Source organism: Salmo trutta, chromosome 26 (assembly GCF_901001165.1).
Source record: "Salmo trutta chromosome 26, fSalTru1.1, whole genome shotgun sequence".
Lineage (NCBI taxonomy): Eukaryota > Metazoa > Chordata > Actinopteri > Salmoniformes > Salmonidae > Salmo > Salmo trutta.
In genome coordinates, this window is record NC_042982.1 from 43,776,828 (window position 1) to 43,797,513 (window position 20,686).

Sequence of the window (20,686 nt, forward strand, 5' to 3'; positions counted from 1 at the left end):
GAGAACAGGGTGAATGACAGTCATAGTAAAGACAGTGAGAACAGGGTGAATGACAGTCATAGTAAAGACAGTGAGAACAGGGTGAATGACAGTCATAGTAAAGACAGTGAGAACAGGGTGAATGACAGTCATAGTAAAGACAGTGAGAACAGGGTGAATGACAGTCATAGTAAAGACAGTGAGAACAGGGTAAATGTCAGTCATTTAGAATGTCAAGCTCTCGGTCCCAGCAGACTTTCATCAGAGCATACCCTTACAACACCTGTTCTTACCACACCTGTCCTTACAACACCTGTCCTTACAACACCTGTTCTTACCACACCTGTCCTTACAACACCTGTCTTACTACACCTGTCCTTATTAAAACACCTGTCCTTACAACACCTGTCCTTATTAAAACACCTGTCCTTACATCACCTGTCCTTATTAAAACACCTGTCCTTACAACACCTGTACTTATTAAAACACCTGTCCTTATTAAAACACCTGTCCTTATTAAAACACCTATCCTTATTACATCACATGTCCTTATTAATACACCTGTCCTTATTAAAACACCTGTCCTTATTAAAACACCTGTCCTTATTAAAACACCTGTCCATAAAACACCTGTCCTTATTAAAACACCTGTCCTTATTAAAACTCCTGTCCTTATTAAAAAACCTGTCCTTATTAAAACACCTATCCTTATTAAAACACCTGTCCTTATTAAACTCTTGTCCTTATTAAAACACCTATCCCTGTCAGTTTGATGGCGTTGCCCTGGGGCCGTATGTAATAATAAGCGTCTCAGATCACAATGAATAAGATGGCATGGACGGGGGACGGGGGGGGGACCTGATCCTAAATCAACCCTCCTACTCTGAGACACTAGGTCCAAACTCCCCAAGGGGTGCACATTTTGGTTTTTGGCCCTAGAACTACACAGCTGGTTCAAATAATAACTCATCATCAAGCTTTGATTATGTCAATCAGCTGTGTAGCGGTGGTGTCTGTTGTTGTGTCTGTCGTGGTGTCTGTTGTGGTGTATGTTGTGGTGCCTGATGTGGTGTCTGTGGCGGTGTCTGTTTTGGTGTCTTTTGTGGTGTCTGCTCTGGTGTCTGTTATGGTGTCTGTTGTGGTGCCTGTTGTGGTGTCTGATGTGGTGTCTGATGTGGTGTCTGCAGTGGTGTCTGATGTGGTGTCTGCAGTGGTGTCTGCTGTGGTGTCTGTTGTGTTGTCTGTTGTAGTGTCTGTTTAGGTGTATGTTAGGGTGTCTGTTTTGGTGTATGTTGTGGTGTCTGCTGTGATGTCTGTTGTAGTGACTGTTGTGGTGTCTGTTTTGGTGTATGTTGTGGTGTCTGTTTAGGTGTATGTTGTGGTGTATGTTGTGGTGTCTGTTGTGGTGTCTGCTGTGGTGTCTGTTTAGGTTGTGGTGTATGTTGTGGTGTCTGTTGTGATGTCTTGTGTTGTGTTTTCTCCACCAGACCAGAGCCAGTGTTGTGGTCTAAAGATGGAGGGGAGCTTCCTGATGTAGAGAGGATGATCGTAGAGGGCAGGGAACTCACCATCACCTCCCTCAACAAGACAGACAACGGCACGTATCGCTGTGAGGCCAGTAACTACCTGGGGACCAGTGGAGCTGAATATGTGCTGTTTGTATATGGTGAGTGTCTTACATAGGAGCTACACTGGGGGCGTTGCAAAAGGAATAATATATATATTTTTTTATATATATAATTTTTTTTGCTATACTGGACGCATAACTTTTGGCCAGCAATATTGGACATGGTCAATAGCAGTGCACTATATAGGAAATAGGCTGCCATTTGGGATACATTCCAGTCTGCACATATATGGCTTAGTGTATCTGGAGCCTGGAGGGAATATAACACATTATTAAGCCCTCTCCTCTCCTCTTCTCTCCTCTCCTCTTCTCTCCTCTCCTCCTCTCCTACTCTCCTACTCTCCTCCTCTCCTCCTCTCCTCCTCTCCTCACTTCCTCTCATTTCTTCCTCTCCTCTCCTCTCCTCTGCATTCTCCTCCTTTCCTCTCCATTCTTCTCCTCTTCTCCTCCTCTCCTCTCCTAATCTCCTCTCCTCCTCTCCTCCTCTCCTCCTCTCCATTCTCCTCCTCTCCTCCTCTCCTACTCCTACTCCTCCTCTACTCTCCTCTCCTCTTCTTCTCTCCTCTCCTCTCCTCCTCTCCTCCTCTCCTCCTCTCCATTCTCCTCCTCTCCTCCTCCTATCCTACTCCTCTCTTCCTCTCATTTCCTCCTCTCCTCTCCTCTCCTCTACATTCTCCTCCTCTCCTCTCCATTCTCCTCCTCTTCTCCTCCTCTCCTCTCCTAATCTCCTCTCCTCCTCCCCTCCTCTCCATTCTCCTCCTCTCCTCCTCTCCTCTCCTCTTCTCTCCTCCTCTCCTCCTCTCCTCCTCTCCTCTCCTTCTCTCCTCCTCCTCCTCTCCATTCTCCTCCTCTCCTCCTCCTATCCTACTCCTCTCTTCCTCTCATTTCCTCCTCTCCTCTCCTCTCCTCTCCTCTACATTCTCCTCCTCTCCTCTCCATTCTCCTCCTCTTCTCCTCCTCTCCTCTCCTAATCTCCTCTCCTCCTCTCCATTCTCCTCCTCTCCTCCTCTCCTCTCCTCTTCTCTCCTCCTCTCCTCCTCTCCTCCTCTCCTCCTCTCCTCTCCTTCTCTCCTACTTCTCATCCCCTCTCCTTTCCTCTCCTCCTCTCCACCTCTCCTCTCATCTCCTCCCCTCCACACTGCAACTGAGGCTGCTAACATTTGTCAAAAGCTGTTGAAACTAAAATAGGAAATACAGGCGAAGTCAGAATATTAGAAACAGACGTTGAGGATTTATGCGTTTTTGCAACAAACAATCCCACATGAGAGTACGTTTTTTTTCCGGGAGAAAAGACTTATCCTGGCTCAGAGAAGATATACTTTATTCAAACTAGCAGGGTATAGATCTGTGGACACAGTTGAAGTCGGAAGTTTACATACACCTTAGCCAAATACATTTAAACTCAGTTTTTCACAATTCCTGACATTTAATCCTAGTAAAAAAAAACCTGTCTTAGGTCAGTTAGGATCACCACTTTATTTTAAGAATGTGAAATGTCAGAATAGTAGTAAAGAGAATGATTTATTTCCGCTTTTATTTCTTTCATCACATTCCCAGTGGGTCAGAAGTGTACATACACTCAATTAGTATTTGGTAGCATTGCCTTTAAATTGTTTAACTTGGGTAAAACGTTGCAGGTAGCCTTCCACAAGCTTCCCACAATAAGTTGGGTGAATTTTGGCCCATTCCTCCTGACAGAGCTGGTGTAACTGAGTCAGGTTTGTAGGCCTCCTTGCTCGCACACACTTTTTCAGTTCTGCCCACAAATTGTCTATAGGATGAGGTCAGGGCTTTGTGATGGCCACTCCAATACTTTGACTTTGTTGTCCTTAAGCCATTTTGCCACAACTTTGGAAGTATGCTTGGGGTCATTGTCCATTTGGAAGACCCATTTGCACCAAGCTTCAACTTCCTGGCTGATGTCTTGAGATGTTGCTTCAATATATCCACATCATTTTCCTGCCATCTCTTTTGTGAAGTGCACCAGTCCCTCCTGCAGCAAAGCACCCTCACAACATGATGCTGCCTCCCCCGTACTTCACGGTTGGGATGGTGTTCTTCGGCTTGCAAGCCTCGTTCTTTTTCATCCAAACATAACGATGGTCATTATGGCCAAACAGTTCTATTTTTGTTTCATCAGACCAGAGGACATTTCTACAAAAAGTACAATCTTTGTCCCCATGTGCAGTTGCAAACCGTAGTCTGGCTTTTTTATTACGGTTTTGGAGCAGTGGCTTCTTCCTTGCTGAGCGGCCTTTCAGGTTGTGTTGATATAGGGCTCGTTTTACTGTGGATATAGATACTTTTGTACCTGTTTCCTCCAGCATCTTCACAAGGTCCTTTGCTGTTGTTCTGGGATTGATTTGCACTTTTCTCACCAAAGTGCGTTCATCTCTAGGAGACAGAATGCGTATCCTTCCTGAGCGGTATGGCGGCTAAATGGTCCCATGGTGTTTATACTTGCGTAATATTGTTTGTACAGATGAACGTGGTACCTTCAGGCATTTGGAAATTGCTCCCAAGGATGAACTAGACTTGTCTACAATTTTCTTCTGAGGTCTTGGCTGATTTCTTTTGATTTTCCCATGATGTCAAGCAAAGAGGCACTGAGTTTGAAGGTAGGCCTTGAAATACATCCACAGGTACACCTCCAATTGACTCAAATGATATCAATTAGCCTATCAGAAGCTTCTAATGCCATGACATCATTTTCTGGAATTTTCCAAGCTGTTTAAAGGCACAGTCAACTTAGTGTATGTGAACTTCTGACCCACTGGAAGTGTGATACAGTGAATGATAATTGAAATAATCTGTCTGTAAACAATTGTTGGAAAAATGACTTGTGTCATGCACAAAGTAGATGTCCTAACCGACATGCCAAAACTATAGTTTGTTAACAAGAAATTTGTGGAGTGGTTGAAAAACGAGTTTTAATGACTCCAACCTAAGTGGATGTGTAGCTCTGTGGATAGATGGACACTAGTCTCAGTTAGTCTTTATTCATACTAGTAGGGTGTAGCTCTGTGGATAGATGGACACTAGCCTCAGTTAGTCTTTATTCATACTAGTAGGGTGTAGCTCTGTGGATAGATGGACACTAGTCACAGTTAGTCTTTATTCATACTAGTAGGGTGTAGCTCTGTGGATAGATGGACACTAGTCTCAGTTAGTCTTTATTCACACTAGTAGGGTGTAGCTCTGTGGATAGATGGACACTAGCCACAGTTAGTCTTTATTCATACTAGTAGGGTGTAGCTCTGTGGATAGATGGACACTAGCCTCAGTTAGTCTTTATTCATACTAGTAGGGTGTAGCTCTGTGGATAGATGGACACTAGTCACAGTTAGTCTTTATTCACACTAGTAGGGTGTAGCTCTGTGGATAGATGGACACTAGTCTCTGTCCACTAAGATTTCACAGTACAGGGGAGGGGAAGGATGACATATTATTCAGCTTCTGTTGGTCTGTTGGTCTGTTAGTCTGTTAGTCTGTTGGTCTGTTGGTCTGTAGGTCTGTTGGTCTGTTGGTCTGTTGGTCTGTTGGTCTGTTGGTCTGTTGGTCTGTTGGTCTGTTGGTCTGTTGGTCTGTTGGTCTGTTGGTCTGTTGGTCTGTTGGTCTGTTGGTCTGTTGGTCTGTTGGTCTGTTGGTCTGTTGGTCTGTTGGTCTGTTGGTCTGTTGGTCTGTTGGTCTGTAGGTCTGTTGGTCTGTTGGTCTGTAGGTCTGTAGGTCTGTAGGTCTGTTGGTCTGTTGGTCTGTTGGTCTGTTGGTCTGTTGGTCTGTTGGTCTGTTGGTCTGTTGGTCTGTTGGTCTGTTGGTCTGTTGGTCTGTTGGTCTGTTGGTCTGTTGGTCTGTTGGTCTGTTGGTCTGTTGGTCTGTTGGTCTGTTGGTCTGTTAGTCTGTAGGTCTGTAGGTCTGTTGGTCTGTAGGTCTGTAGGTCTGTTGGTCTGTTGGTCTGTTGGTCTGTAGGTCTGTCGTCTGTAAGTCTGTTAGTCTGTTAGTCTGTAAGTCTGTTGTCTGTTGTCTGTAAGTCTGTTTTCTATTGTCTGTAAGTCTGTTGTCTGTAAGTCTGTTTTCTCTTGTCTGTAAGTCTGTTGTCTGTAAGTCTGTAAGTCTGTTGTCTCTTGTCTGTAAGTCTGTTGTCTGTAAGTCTGTTGGTCTGTTGGTCTCTATTCATCTGGAGAGCTGGAGGGGAGATGAGTTATGCCAAACTAGGCTCAGTGCTCTGTATCGGACTGTCACATCTGAAACAGATTGGACCACAGTGTCATCATTTCATCAAGAGTAGAAAATACTATTGTCTTGGGTTGTTCTGGGAATGTGGTGTGGTGTGGGGGTCGTTGTGGATAATCACCACAGGATTGAAATAAGCTTCAGCGAAGCCCTGAAGCTTAAAGAGTCTGTAAACCCACGTAAGGTACTCTTAGCTAGATTATGTGGTGAATTGTAAATGATTCTCCATAGAGATATTCTCAGATCTGCCATTAAACCGGTTGATGTCACCACTGTTAGGGGTTGTGTACCAAATGGCACTCTATTCCATTTATAGTGCACTTACCTTTAGTAGTAGTAATACAAAGTAGTGCCCTATATAGCGAATAGGGTGCCATTAGGGACGCATGTTTATGTCTGAGGGATGACAGCAGAGCAGGTGAAAGAGGCATGAGAAAGTGTCTCGTTACCAGCAGCAGTTATAATTCTACCTCTGAAATAAGTCTGTCTGCTAGACAAGACAGATAGATATTGATACATCTCTTTACCTCTTGAATAAGTCTGGCCGGTAGAAAAGACAGATAGATATTGATACGTCTCTTTACCTCTTGAATAAGTCTGGCTGCTAGGCAAGACAGATAGATATTGATACATCTCTTTACCTCTTGAATAAGTCTGGCCGGTAGACAAGACAGATAGATATTGATACATCTCTTTACCTCTTGAATAAGTCTGGCTGCTAGACAAGACAGATAGATATTGATACGTCTCTTTACCTCTTGAATAAGTCTGGCTGCTAGACAAGACAGATAGATATTGATACGTCTCTTTACCTCTTGAATAAGTCTGGCTGCTAGGCAAGACAGATAGATATTGATACATCTCTTTACCTCTTGAATAAGTCTGGCCGGTAGACAAGACAGATAGATATTGATACATCTCTTTACCTCTTGAATAAGTCTGGCTGCTAGACAAGACAGATAGATATTGATACGTCTCTTTACCTCTTGAATAAGTCTGGCTGCTAGACAAGACAGATAGATATTGATACGTCTCTTTACCTCTTGAATAAGTCTGGCTGCTAGACAAGACAGATAGATATTGATACGTCTCTTTACCTCTTGAATAAGTCTGGCTGCTAGACAAGAAAGATAGATATTGATACGTCTCTTTACCTCTTGAATAAGTCTGGCTGCTAGAAAAGACAGATAGATATTGATACGTCTCTTTACCTCTTGAATAAGTCTGGCTGCTAGACAAGACAGATAGATATTGATACGTCTCTTTACCTCTTGAATAAGTCTGGCTGCTAGACAAGACAGATAGATATTGATACGTCTCTTTACCTCTTGAATAAGTCTGGCTGCTAGACAAGACAGATAGATATTGATACGTCTCTTTACCTCTTGAATAAGTCTGGCTGCTAGACAAGACAGATAGATATTGATGCGTCTCTTTACCTCTTGAATAAGTCTGGCTGCTAGAAAAGACAGATAGATATTGATACGTCTCTTTACCTCTTGAATAAGTCTGGCTGCTAGACAAGACAGATAGATATTGATACGTCTCTTTACCTCTTGAATAAGTCTGGCTGCTAGACAAGACAGATAGATATTGATACGTCTCTTTTCCTCTTGAATAAGTCTGGCCGGTAGAAAAGACAGATAGATATTGATACGTCTCTTTACCTCTTGAATAAGTCTGGCTGCTAGACAAGACAGATAGATATTGATACGTCTCTTTACCTCTTGAATAAGTCTGGCTGCTAGACAAGACAGATAGATATTGATACGTCTCTTTACCTCTTGAATAAGTCTGGCAGCTAGACAAGACAGATAGATATTGATACGTCTCTTTACCTCTTGAATAAGTCTGGCCGGTAGAAAAGACAGATAGATATTGATACGTCTCTTTACCTCTTGAATAAGTCTGGCTGCTAGACAAGACAGATAGATATTGATACGTCTCTTTACCTCTTGAATAAGTCTGGCTGCTAGACAAGACAGATAGATATTGATACGTCTCTTTACCTCTTGAATAAGTCTGGCTGCTAGACAAGACAGATAGATATTGATACGTCACTTTACCTCTTGAATAAGTCTGGCTGCTAGACAAGACAGATAGATATTGATACGTCTCTTTACCTCTTGAATAAGTCTGGCTGCTAGACAAGACAGATAGATATTGATACGTCTCTTTACCTCTTGAATAAGTCTGGCCGGTAGAAAAGACAGATAGATATTGATACGTCTCTTTACCTCTTGAATAAGTCTGGCTGCTAGACAAGACAGATAGATATTGATACGTCTCTTTACCTCTTGAATAAGTCTGGCTGCTAGACAAGACAGATAGATATTGATACGTCTCTTTACCTCTTGAATAAGTCTGGCTGCTAGACAAGACAGATAGATATTGATACGTCTCTTTACCTCTTGAATAAGTCTGGCTGCTAGAAAAGACAGATAGATATTGATACGTCTCTTTACCTCTTGAATAAGTCTGGCTGCTAGACAAGACAGATAGATATTGATACGTCTCTTTACCTCTTGAATAAGTCTGGCTGCTAGACAAGACAGATAGATATTGATACGTCTCTTTACCTCTTGAATAAGTCTGGCTGCTAGACAAGACAGATAGATATTGATACGTCTCTTTACCTCTTGAATAAGTCTGGCTGCTAGACAAGACAGATAGATATTGATACGTCTCTTTACCTCTTGAATAAGTCTGGCTGCTAGACAAGACAGATAGATATTGATACGTCTCTTTACCTCTTGAATAAGTCTGGCCGGTAGACAAGACAGATAGATATTGATACGTCTCTTTACCTCTTGAATAAGTCTGGCTGCTAGACAAGACAGATAGATATTGATACGTCTCTTTACCTCTTGAATAAGTCTGGCTGCTAGACAAGACAGATAGATATTGATACGTCTCTTTACCTCTTGAATAAGTCTGGCTGCTAGACAAGACAGATAGATATTGATACGTCTCTTTACCTCTTGAATAAGTCTGGCTGCTAGACAAGACAGATAGATATTGATACGTCTCTTTACCTCTTGAATAAGTCTGGCTGCTAGACAAGACAGATAGATATTGATACGTCTCTTTACCTCTTGAATAAGTCAGGCTGCTAGACAAGACAGATAGATATTGATACGTCTCTTTACCTCTTGAATAAGTCTGGCTGCTAGACAAGACAGATAGATATTGATACGTCTCTTTACCTCTTGAATAAGTCTGGCCGGTAGAAAAGACAGATAGATATTGATACGTCTCTTTACCTCTTGAATAAGTCTGGCTGCTAGACAAGACAGATAGATATTGATACGTCTCTTTACCTCTTGAATAAGTCTGGCTGCTAGACAAGACAGATAGATATTGATACGTCTCTTTACCTCTTGAATAAGTCTGGCTGCTAGACAAGACAGATAGATATTGATATGTCTCTTTACCTCTTGAATAAGTCTGGCTGCTAGACAAGACAGATAGATATTGATACGTCTCTTTACCTCTTGAATAAGTCTGGCTGCTAGACAAGACAGATAGATATTGATACGTCTCTTTACCTCTTGAAAAAGTCTGGCTGCTAGACAAGACAGTTAGATGTTGATACGTCTCTTTACCTCTTGAATAAGTCTGGCTGCTAGACAAGACAGATAGATATTGATATGTCTCTTTACCTCTTGAATAAGTCTGGCTGCTAGACAAGACAGATAGATATTGATACGTCTCTTTACCTCTTGAATAAGTCTGGCCGGTAGAAAAGACAGATAGATATTGATACGTCTCTTTACCTCTTGAATAAGTCTGGCTGCTAGACAAGACAGATAGATATTGATACGTCTCTTTACCTCTTGAATAAGTCTGGCTGCTAGACAAGACAGATAGATATTGATACGTCTCTTTACCTCTTGAATAAGTCTGGCTGCTAGACAAGACAGATAGATATTGATACGTCTCTTTACCTCTTGAATAAGTCTGGCTGCTAGACAAGACAGATAGATATTGATACATCTCTTTACCTCTTGAATAAGTCTGGCCGGTAGACAAGACAGATAGATATTGATACGTCTCTTTACCTCTTGAATAAGTCTGGCTGCTAGACAAGACAGATAGATATTGATACGTCTCTTTACCTCTTGAATAAGTCTGGCTGCTAGACAAGACAGATAGATATTGATACGTCTCTTTACCTCTTGAATAAGTCTGGCTGCTAGACAAGACAGATAGATATTGATACGTCTCTTTACCTCTTGAATAAGTCTGGCTGCTAGACAAGACAGATTGATATTGATACGTCTCTTTACCTCTTGAATAAGTCTGGCTGCTAGACAAGACAGATAGATATTGATACGTCTCTTTACCTCTTGAATAAGTCTGGCTGCTAGACAAGACAGATAGATATTGATACGTCTCTTTACCTCTTGAATAAGTCTGGCTGCTAGACAAGACAGATAGATATTGATACGTCTCTTTACCTCTTGAATAAGTCTGGCCGGTAGAAAAGACAGATAGATATTGATACGTCTCTTTACCTCTTGAATAAGTCTGGCTGCTAGACAAGACAGATAGATATTGATACGTCTCTTTACCTCTTGAATAAGTCTGGCTGCTAGACAAGACAGATAGATATTGATACGTCTCTTTACCTCTTGAATAAGTCTGGCTGCTAGACAAGACAGATAGATATTGATACGTCTCTTTACCTCTTGAAAAAGTCTGGCTGCTAGACAAGACAGATAGATATTGATACGTCTCTTTACCTCTTGAATAAGTCTGGCTGCTAGACAAGACAGATAGATATTGATACGTCTCTTTACCTCTTGAATAAGTCTGGCTGCTAGACAAGACAGATAGATATTGATACGTCTCTTTACCTCTTGAATAAGTCTGGCTGCTAGACAAGACAGATAGATATTGATACGTCTCTTTACCTCTTGAATAAGTCTGGCCGGTAGACAAGACAGATAGATATTGATACGTCTCTTTACCTCTTGAATAAGTCTGGCTGCTAGACAAGACAGATAGATATTGATACGTCTCTTTACCTCTTGAATAAGTCTGGCTGCTAGACAAGACAGATAGATATTGATACGTCTCTTTACCTCTTGAATAAGTCTGGCTGCTAGACAAGACAGATAGATATTGATACGTCTCTTTACCTCTTGAATAAGTCTGGCTGCTAGACAAGACAGATAGATATTGATACGTCTCTTTACCTCTTGAATAAGTCTGGCTGCTAGAAAAGACAGATAGATATTGATACGTCTCTTTACCTCTTGAATAAGTCTGGCTGCTAGACAAGACAGATAGATATTGATACGTCTCTTTACCTCTTGAATAAGTCTGGCTGCTAGACAAGACAGATAGATATTGATACGTCTCTTTACCTCTTGAATAAGTCTGGCCGGTAGAAAAGACAGATAGATATTGATACGTCTCTTTACCTCTTGAATAAGTCTGGCCGCTAGACAAGACAGATAGATATTGATACGTCTCTTTACCTCTTGAATAAGTCTGGCTGCTAGACAAGACAGATAGATATTGATACGTCTCTTTACCTCTTGAATAAGTCTGGCTGCTAGACAAGACAGATAGATATTGATACGTCTCTTTACCTCTTGAATAAGTCTGGCTGCTAGACAAGACAGATAGATATTGATACGTCTCTTTACCTCTTGAATAAGTCTGGCTGCTAGACAAGACAGATAGATATTGATACGTCTCTTTACCTCTTGAATAAGTCTGGCTGCTAGACAAGACAGATAGATATTGATACGTCTCTTTACCTAGACAAGACAGATAGATATTGATATGTCTCTTTACCTCTTGAATAAGTCTGGCTGCTAGACAAGACAGATAGATATTGATACATCTCTTTACCTCTTGAATAAGTCTGGCTGCTAGACAAGACAGATAGATATTGATACGTCTCTTTACCTCTTGAATAAGTCTGGCCGGTAGAAAAGACAGATAGATATTGATACGTCTCTTTACCTCTGAAATAAGTCTGGCCGGTAGAAAAGACAGATTGATATTGATACGTCTCTTTACCTCTTGAATAAGTCTGTCTGCTAGACAAGACAGATAGATATTGATACGTCTCTTTACCTCTTGAATAAGTCTGGCCGGTAGAAAAGACAGATAGATATTGATACGTCTCTTTACCTCTGAAATAAGTCTGGCCGGTAGAAAAGACAGATAGATATTGATACGTCTCTTTACCTCTTGAATAAGTCTGGCCGGTAGACAAGACAGATAGATATTGATACGTCTCTTTACCTCTTGAATAAGTCTGGCCGGTAGACAAGACAGATAGATATTGGTACGTCTCTTTACCTCGTCTGAGTAGATGAAGCTAATTTGCTAATGACACCGTACCAGAGCTGAGGAGCAATCAATGTCTTCCTGAAGTCATACAGACACAATGTATCACATTTATCACCATCCTGAAGTCACACAGACACAATGTATCATATTTATCACCATCCTGAAGTCACACAGATACAATGTATCACATTTATCACCATCTTGAAGTCACAAGGACACAATGTATCACATTTATCACCGTCCTGAAGTCACACAGATACAATGTATCACATTTATCACCGTCCTGAAGTCACACAGATACAATGTATCACATTTATCACCATCCTGAAGTCACACAGATACAATGTATCACATTTATCACCATCCTGAAGTCATACAGACACAATGTATCACATTTATCACCGTCCTGAAGTCACACAGATACAATGTATCACATTTATCACCATCCTGAAGTCACACAGATACAATGTATCACATTTATCACCATCCTGAAGTCACACAGACACAATGTATCACATTTATCACCATCCTGAAGTCACACAGACACAATGTATCACATTTATCACCATCCTCCACTTCTATTCCGATATATGAGATGAATCCTGCATGGAGAAATGAAATGTGCAGGCTTGAGAATAGAGCCGACGACGACGTGATAATGCCTGCGTTTGGCACAGTGAGAAGATGATAGATGGGAGGGAGGGAGAGAGCGAGAGAGCGAGAGAGAGAGAAAGAAAGAGAGAAAGAGAGAAAGAGAGGGAGAGAGAGAGAGAGATGTGGCTGGATCCCAAAAGGTACCATATTTGTTATAGTGCACCATAGGGCTCGTATCAACAGTAGTGCAATATATAGGGGTTAGGGTGCCATGTGGGATGTGCCCACAGTGAAAAGAGGATAGATGGAGGTAGAGAAGTGAATGTGAGCCCTGTCCTCTCCTTGTTCCCTCTCTCATCAGCGCCAACATGAGGTCCTTGTATTAATGTGAACATCTGCCTGGCACAGTCATCAGTATCATCTCTCGCCTATTGTACATTACACCTCACACACATCTTGACACACACACCTCGACCCACATAGTGTGTTCTCACCCGCGACAGGTGTGAGGTTTGATCAGACACTTGTTGTTACACATAACTGTGCTCCTTTGTCACACACACACTCTCACACTCACACACACACACACACACACACACACACACACTCTCTCACACACACAAACACACACACACACACACACACTCTCTCACACACACACACACACACACACTCTCTCACACACACAAACACACACACACACACACACTCTCACACACACCCACACACACTGAGTTCCTTTGTCTCATCTGACATCACTTCTTACACAGCCATCGTCAAGCTTCAGGGTTATTGTTCTCAGCTGGGGATAACACCTGTTTCCTATAGAATAGACTGACAGGTACTCATCACCTGGGGATATTACCTGTTTCCTATAGAATAGACTGACAGGTACTCATCACCTGGATAACACCTGTTTCCTATAGAATAGACTGACAGGTGTTCATCACCTGGATAACACCTGTTTCCTATAGAATAGACTGACAGGTGTTCATCAGTTCAGTGATAACACCTGTTTCCTATAGAATAGACTGACAGGTACTCATCACCTGGATAACACCTGCTTCCTATAGAATAGACTGACAGGTGTTCATCAGTTCAGTGATAACACCTGTTTCCTATAGAATAGACTGACAGGTACTCATCACCTGGATAACACCTGTTTCCTATAGAATAGACTGACAGGTACTCATCACCTGGATAACACCTGTTTCCTATAGAATAGACTGACAGGTACTCATCACCTGGATAACACCTGTTTCCTATAGAATAGACTGACAGGTGTTCATCAGTTCAGTGATAACACCTGTTTCCTATAGAATAGACTGACAGGTGTTCATCACCTGGATAACACCTGTTTCCTATAGAATAGACTGACAGGTGTTCATCACCTGGATAACACCTGTTTCCTATAGAATAGACTGACAGGTACTCATCACCTGGATAACACCTGTTTCCTATAGAATAGACTGACAGGTGTTCATCACCTGGATAACACCTGTTTCCTATAGAATAGACTGACAGGTACTCATCACCTGGATAACACCTGTTTCCTATAGAATAGACTGACAGGTACTCATCACCTGGGGATAACACCTGTTTCCTATAGAATAGACTGACAGGTACTCATCACCTGGATAACACCTGTTTCCTATAGAATAGACTGACAGGTACTCATCACCTGGATAACACCTGTTTCCTATAGAATAGACTGACAGGTACTCATCACCTGGATAACACCTGTTTCCTATAGAATAGACTGACAGGTGTTCATCAGTTCAGTGATAACACCTGTTTCCTATAGAATAGACTGACAGGTGTTCATCACCTGGATAACACCTGTTTCCTATAGAATAGACTGACAGGTGTTCATCACCTGGATAACACCTGTTTCCTATAGAATAGACTGACAGGTACTCATCACCTGGATAACACCTGTTTCCTATAGAATAGACTGACAGGTGTTCATCACCTGGATAACACCTGTTTCCTATAGAATAGACTGACAGGTACTCATCACCTGGATAACACCTGTTCCTATAGAATAGACTGACAGGTACTCATCACCTGGGGATAACACCTGTTTCCTATAGAATAGACTGACAGGTACTCATCACCTGGATAACACCTGTTTCCTATAGAATAGACTGACAGGTACTCATCACCTGGATAACACCTGTTTCCTATAGAATAGACTGACAGGTACTCATCACCTAGATAACACCTGTTTCCTATAGAATAGACTGACAGGTACTCATCACCTGGGGATAACACCTGTTTCCTATAGAATAGACTGACAGGAACTCATCACCTGGATAACACCTGTTTCCTATAGAATAGACTGACAGGTACTCATCACCTGGGGATAACACCTGTTTCCTATAGAATAGACTGACAGGTACTCATCACCTGGGGATATCACCTGTTTCCTATAGAATAGACTGACAGGTACTCATCACCTGGGGATAACACTTGTTTCCTATAGAATAGACTGACAGGAACTCATCACCTGGATAACACCTGTTTCCTATAGAATAGACTGACAGGTACTCATCACCTGGGGATAACACCTGTTTCCTATAGAATAGACTGACAGGTACTCATCACCTGGATAACACCTGTTTCCTATAGAATAGACTGACAGGTACTCATCACCTGGGGATATCACCTGTTTCCTATAGAATAGACTGACAGGTACTCATCACGTTTTTCCTCTACTTACCTTCACTATTCTCCTATTCCTAAGGCAGATGGTATGAATTCATAGTAGGTGAAGTTTCCCCTAGGTATAGATCTAAGATCAGCTTCCTCTTCCCCCGACACTAACCTTAACCATTAGTGGGGGAAATGAGAAACTGACCTAAGATCTGTGTCTACAATATTAGAAATAAAGGCACTATCTAGAACCTAAAATGGTTCTTCGGCTGTCCCCATAGGAGAACCATTTGAGGAACCTTTTTCGGTTCCAGGTAGAATCGCTTTGATTCAAGGTACAACCTTTTTGGGTTCCTTGTAGAACCCTTTCCACTGACAGTTCTACCTAGAACCCAAAAGGGTTCTACCTGGTACCAAAAAGGGTTCTACCTGGAACCCAAAAGGGTTCTACCTGGAACCCAAAAGGGTTCTACCTGGTACCAAAAAGGGTTCTACTTGGAACCAAAATGGGTTCTCCTATGGGGACAGCCGAAGAACCCTTTTTTCTAAGAGTGTAAGTCAACTCACCCTACCTCACATAATGTAGTAGCTAAATGCTTGGTTTACTAAGAAGCATTCTATCATACATTATTATTTTTCATTTTTGTGTCTATTTTCAAGCCATTTATCATCTTTAGTATACTGTGATTTCATTCATTGTTTCATTTCATTGTGCTTAGTAAGACCTATTTCTGCTATGTTCACATCCTTTATCATTTCCTTAGTTCCACTTGCTTTTGTTCAAGATTGTTTGTGTTTCTTTCACCAGACTCCCACTACCAATAGCTACAGATCTAAGATCAGCTTCCCAAGAACTAACCTTAATCTTAACCATAACCACGCCCATTATCCATCACCACCATCACCACCCCCACCACCACCACCACCCCCACTGCGTCCACCACCACCACAAGCTGGAGGTTTGTGAGCCACAGAGGTTGAGGACAGCTGGATAATGGTGAGACACAGAGGTTAAAGAGAGCTGGAGATTTGTGAGCCACAGAGGTTGAGGACAGCTGGAGGTTTTTGATCCACAGAGGTTGAGGACAGCTGGAGGTTTGTGAACCACAGAGGTTGAGGACAGCTGGAGGTTTGTGAGCCACAGAGGTTGAGGACAGCTGGAGGTTTGTGAGCCACAGAGGTTGAGGACAGCTGGAGGTTTGTGAGCCACAGAGGTTGAGGACAGCAGGAGGTTTGTGAACCACAGAGGTTGAGGACAGCTGGAGATTTGTGAGCCACAGAGGTTGAGGACAGCTGGAGGTTTGTGAACCACAGAGGTTGAGGATAGCTGGATAATGGTGAGACACAGAGGTTAAAGAGAGCTGGAGATTTGTGAGACACAGAGGTTGAGGACAGCTGGAGGTTGATGAGACACAGAGGTTGAGGATAGCTAGAGATTTGTGAACCACAGAGGTTGAGGACAGCTGGAGGTTTGCGAGCCACAGAGGTTAAGGAAAGCTGGAGGTTGGCGAGCCTCCGAGGTTGAGGCAATCAGGAGATTTGCAAATCACAGAGGTTAAGGACAGCTGGAGATTTATGAGCCACAGAGGTTGAGGACAGCTGGAGGTTTGTGAGCCACAGAGGTTATGGAGAGCTGGAGGTTGGCGAGCCTCCGAGGTTGAGGCAATAAGGAGGTTTGCGAACCACAGAGGTTAAGGACAGCTGGAGATTTATGAGCCACAGAGGTTGAGGACAGCTGGAGGTTTGTGAGCCACAGAAGTTGAGGAAAAGTGAAGCTTTGTGAGCCACAGAGGTTGAGGAGACCTGGAGGTTTGTGAGGCACAGAGATTAAGGAAAGCTGGGAGTTTTTGAGCCATAGAGTTTGAGAGCTGGAAGTTTCTGAGCCACAGAGCTTAAAGAGAGCTGGAGGTTGGTGAGACACAGAGGTTGAGGACAGCTGGATATTGGTGAGACACAGAGGTTAAAGAGAGATGGAGATTTGTGTGCCACAGAGGTTGATGTGAGCTGGAGGTTTGTGAGCAACAGAGGTTGAGGACAGCTGGAGGTTATCGAGCCACAGAAGTTGTGGAAAAGTGGATCTTTGTGAGCCACCGAGGTTGAGGACAGCTGGAGGATGGTAAGACACAGAGGTTAAGAGAGCTGGAGATTTCTGAGCCACAGAGGTTAAGGAAAGCAGAAGATTTGTGAGACACAGAGGTTGAGGAAAGCTGGAGGTTTGTGAGACACAGAGGTTGAGGACAGCTGAAGGTTTATAAGCCACAGAGGTTGAGGACAGCTGGAAGTTTGCGAACCACAGAGGTTGATATCAGCTGGAGGTTTATGAGCCACAGAGGTTGAGGACAGCTGGAGGTTTGCGAACCACAGAGCTTGAGGACAGCTGGAGATTGGTGAGACACAGAGGTTGAGGACAGCTGGAGGTTTGCGAACCACAGAGGTTGAAGAAAGCTGGAGGTTTTCGAGCCACAGAGGTTGAGGACAGCTGGAGATGTGTGAGCCACAGAGGATGATGGCAGCTGGAGATGTGTGAGCCACAGAGGATGATGGCAGCTGGAGATGTGTGAGCCACAGAGGATGATGGCAGCTGGAGGTTTGTGAGCCACAGAGGTTGAGGAAAGCTGGAGATTTGTGAGCCACACAAGTTGAGGACAGCTGGAGGTTGGTCAGTCACAGAGGTTGAGGACAGCTGGAGGTTTGTGAGCCACAGTGGTTGAGGACAGCTGGATATTGGTGAGACACAGAGGTTAAAGAGAGCTGGAGATTTGTGAGCCACAGAGGTTGAGGACAGCTGGAGATTTGTGAACAACAGAGGTTGAGGAAACTGGAGGTTTGCGAGCCACAGAGGTTGAGGACAGCTGGAGGTTTTCGAGCACAGAAGTTGTGGAAAAGTGGATCTTTGTGAGCCACAGAGGTTGATGACAGCTGGAGGATGATAAGACACAGAGGTTAAGAAAGCTGGAGATTTCTGAGCCACAGAGGTTAAGGAAAGCAGAAGGTTTGTGAGACACAGAGGTTGAGGACAGCGGAAGGTTTGCGAGCCACAGAGGTTAAGGACAGCTGGAGATGTGTGAGCCACAGAGGTTGAGGACAGCTGGAGGTTTGTGAGACACAGAGGTTGATGTCAGCTGGAGGTTTATGAGCCACAGAGGTTGAGGACAGCTGGAGGTTTGCGAACCGCAGAGGTTGAAGAAAGCTGGAGGTTTGCGAGCCACAGAGGTTGAAGAAAGCTGGAGGTTTGTGAGCCAGAGAGGTTGAGGACAGCTGGTCTATGAGCTACAGAGGTTTAGAAGAGCTGGAGGTTTGCGAGCCACAGAGGTTGAGGACAGCTGGAGGCTCGCACGCCACAGACGTTGAGGAAAAGTGGAGCTTTTTGAGACACAGAGGTTGAGGAAAGGTGGAGGTTGGTGAGACACAGAGGCTAAGGAGAGCTGGAGATGTGTGAGCCACAGAGGATGAGGACAGCTGGAGATGTGTGAGCCACAGAGGATGATTGCAGCTGGAGGTTTGTGAGCCACAGAGGTTGAGGAAAGCTGGAGATTTGTGAGCCACACAAGTTGAGGACAGCTGGAGGTTGGTCAGTCACAGAGGTTGAGGACAGCTGGAGGTTTGTGAGCCACAGTGGTTGAGGAAAGTTGGAGGTTTGTGAGACACTGAGGTTGAGGAAAGATGCTCAGATTTGTAATATATTTATAACTCGCTCTGCTTTTTCAGAATCAGCACGTGTTCCATTGGTTCACTCCAGACCCTGTTGGCAATGGAGCCAGGAGAGCAATTTTCTGTAAAGAAAGAGACAGTATCTGAGTCGCAATTGGCACCCTATTCCCTCTTTGGTGTACTACTTTTGAATAGGGACCATAGGGCATTAGTCAAATGTAGTGCACTATATAGGGAATAGGGTTGCATTTGGGACACAGTCAGTGAATGGATTTTCTCTTCACTCGCCTGGTAAACCAGTAAAATCCATAAATCCAAAGCCTTTTTCAAACACATATTTCTGTCAGGTCTTCCCACAACAACTTGACAGGGCTTTCTACAGAGAAAACTGTGGAATGCAAAATATACTATGCAATATTTCCACAAACCCCAGTTCTTATTTAAGACCTCATTATGTCTGCAATTATTTTGTGTGTGTGTGTGTGAATGTGTGTTTGTGCGCGTGCGTGTGCGCATGTGTGTGCTTGTGTGTGTGTGTGTGTGTGTGTGTGCTTGTGTGTGTGTGTGTGTGCTTGTGTGTGTGTGTGTGTGTGTGTGTGTGTGCGTGTGTGTGTGCGTGCGTGTGTGTGTGCATGCGTGTGTGTGTGTCCATGCTCAAATGAGGGCCACATGCAACATAATCCCTCAAAGATGGATCAAACGCTTTTAGAGAAGTAGAGCGTTAGAGAAGCTGGCCAACCTTCACCGTGTTTTGCCGTTTAGAAAGTAGAGCGTTAGAGGAGGTAGCCTCCCTTCACTGTGTTCTGCTGCTTGGAAAGGGTTGATGCATTCAGAATCGCATAGTTGGATTCACAATACAACAGAAGCTGTAGTTGAATACATGTTGATGTTATTTTTCCACTAGGTCTTCCTATGGTAATAGGAAGGAGAGTTGACCTAATGAGACATAGTTGTCATGCTGTAAGAGCAGGGGCCGTATATATCAATTGTATCAAGTGTAGAAATGCTGATTTAGGATTTGTTTTGCCTTTAAGGTCACAAGAATTTTTTTTTTTTTAGATTTAACCTTTATTTAACTAGGCAAGTCAGTTAAGAACAAATTCTTATTTACAATGACGGCCTACCCCGGCCAAACCCGGACGACGCTGGGCAAATTGTACGCTTCCCTAAGGGACTCCCAATCACGGCCGGATGTGATGCAGCCTGGATTCGAACCAGGGACTGTAGTGACACCTCTTGCACTGAGATGCAGTGCCTTAGACCGCTGCACCACTCGCAACAATAACATGACATGGACAGGTGGGGAGCTGATCCTCGATCAGCACTCCTACGCTTGATATATTGTGCCCCAGAAAGCATGGCTGTACTCTAGCTGCATACAGCTGGTTTGCATTCATATCCATCGTGGTGAGTGTGAAAAATAAGACTATTGCTGTCTGATAAAGACAAAATACAATAAAGAACCAAGAGTTGTAGAATTTCCTCTTCACTTAAGTTTGCTTCTCAAGTCATGTAACTTGGTTGGAGAGTGGATGCTCCTTCACCCTGTCCATTTAACATCAAAAGTGTAGAGGGAAATAGAGAGTGATCAGGTCTAATGTACCCATATAGCTGATATCAAGACAGTTGATACCCAGA

General features: G+C 43.2%; 1 protein-coding gene across 2 annotated transcripts in view; it reads left to right on the forward strand.

Moving 5' to 3' along the window:
• The window catches only part of LOC115163818 (cell adhesion molecule 2), a 401,886-nt gene that overhangs the window by 364,122 nt on the left and 17,078 nt on the right, over positions 1–20,686 (forward strand). For both annotated transcript variants that reach the window (XM_029716006.1, XM_029716007.1), the window contains one exon: positions 1,467–1,645. In XM_029716006.1, coding sequence (XP_029571866.1) covers positions 1,467–1,645 — 179 coding nt within the window. The remainder of the gene's footprint in view (positions 1–1,466; positions 1,646–20,686) is intronic.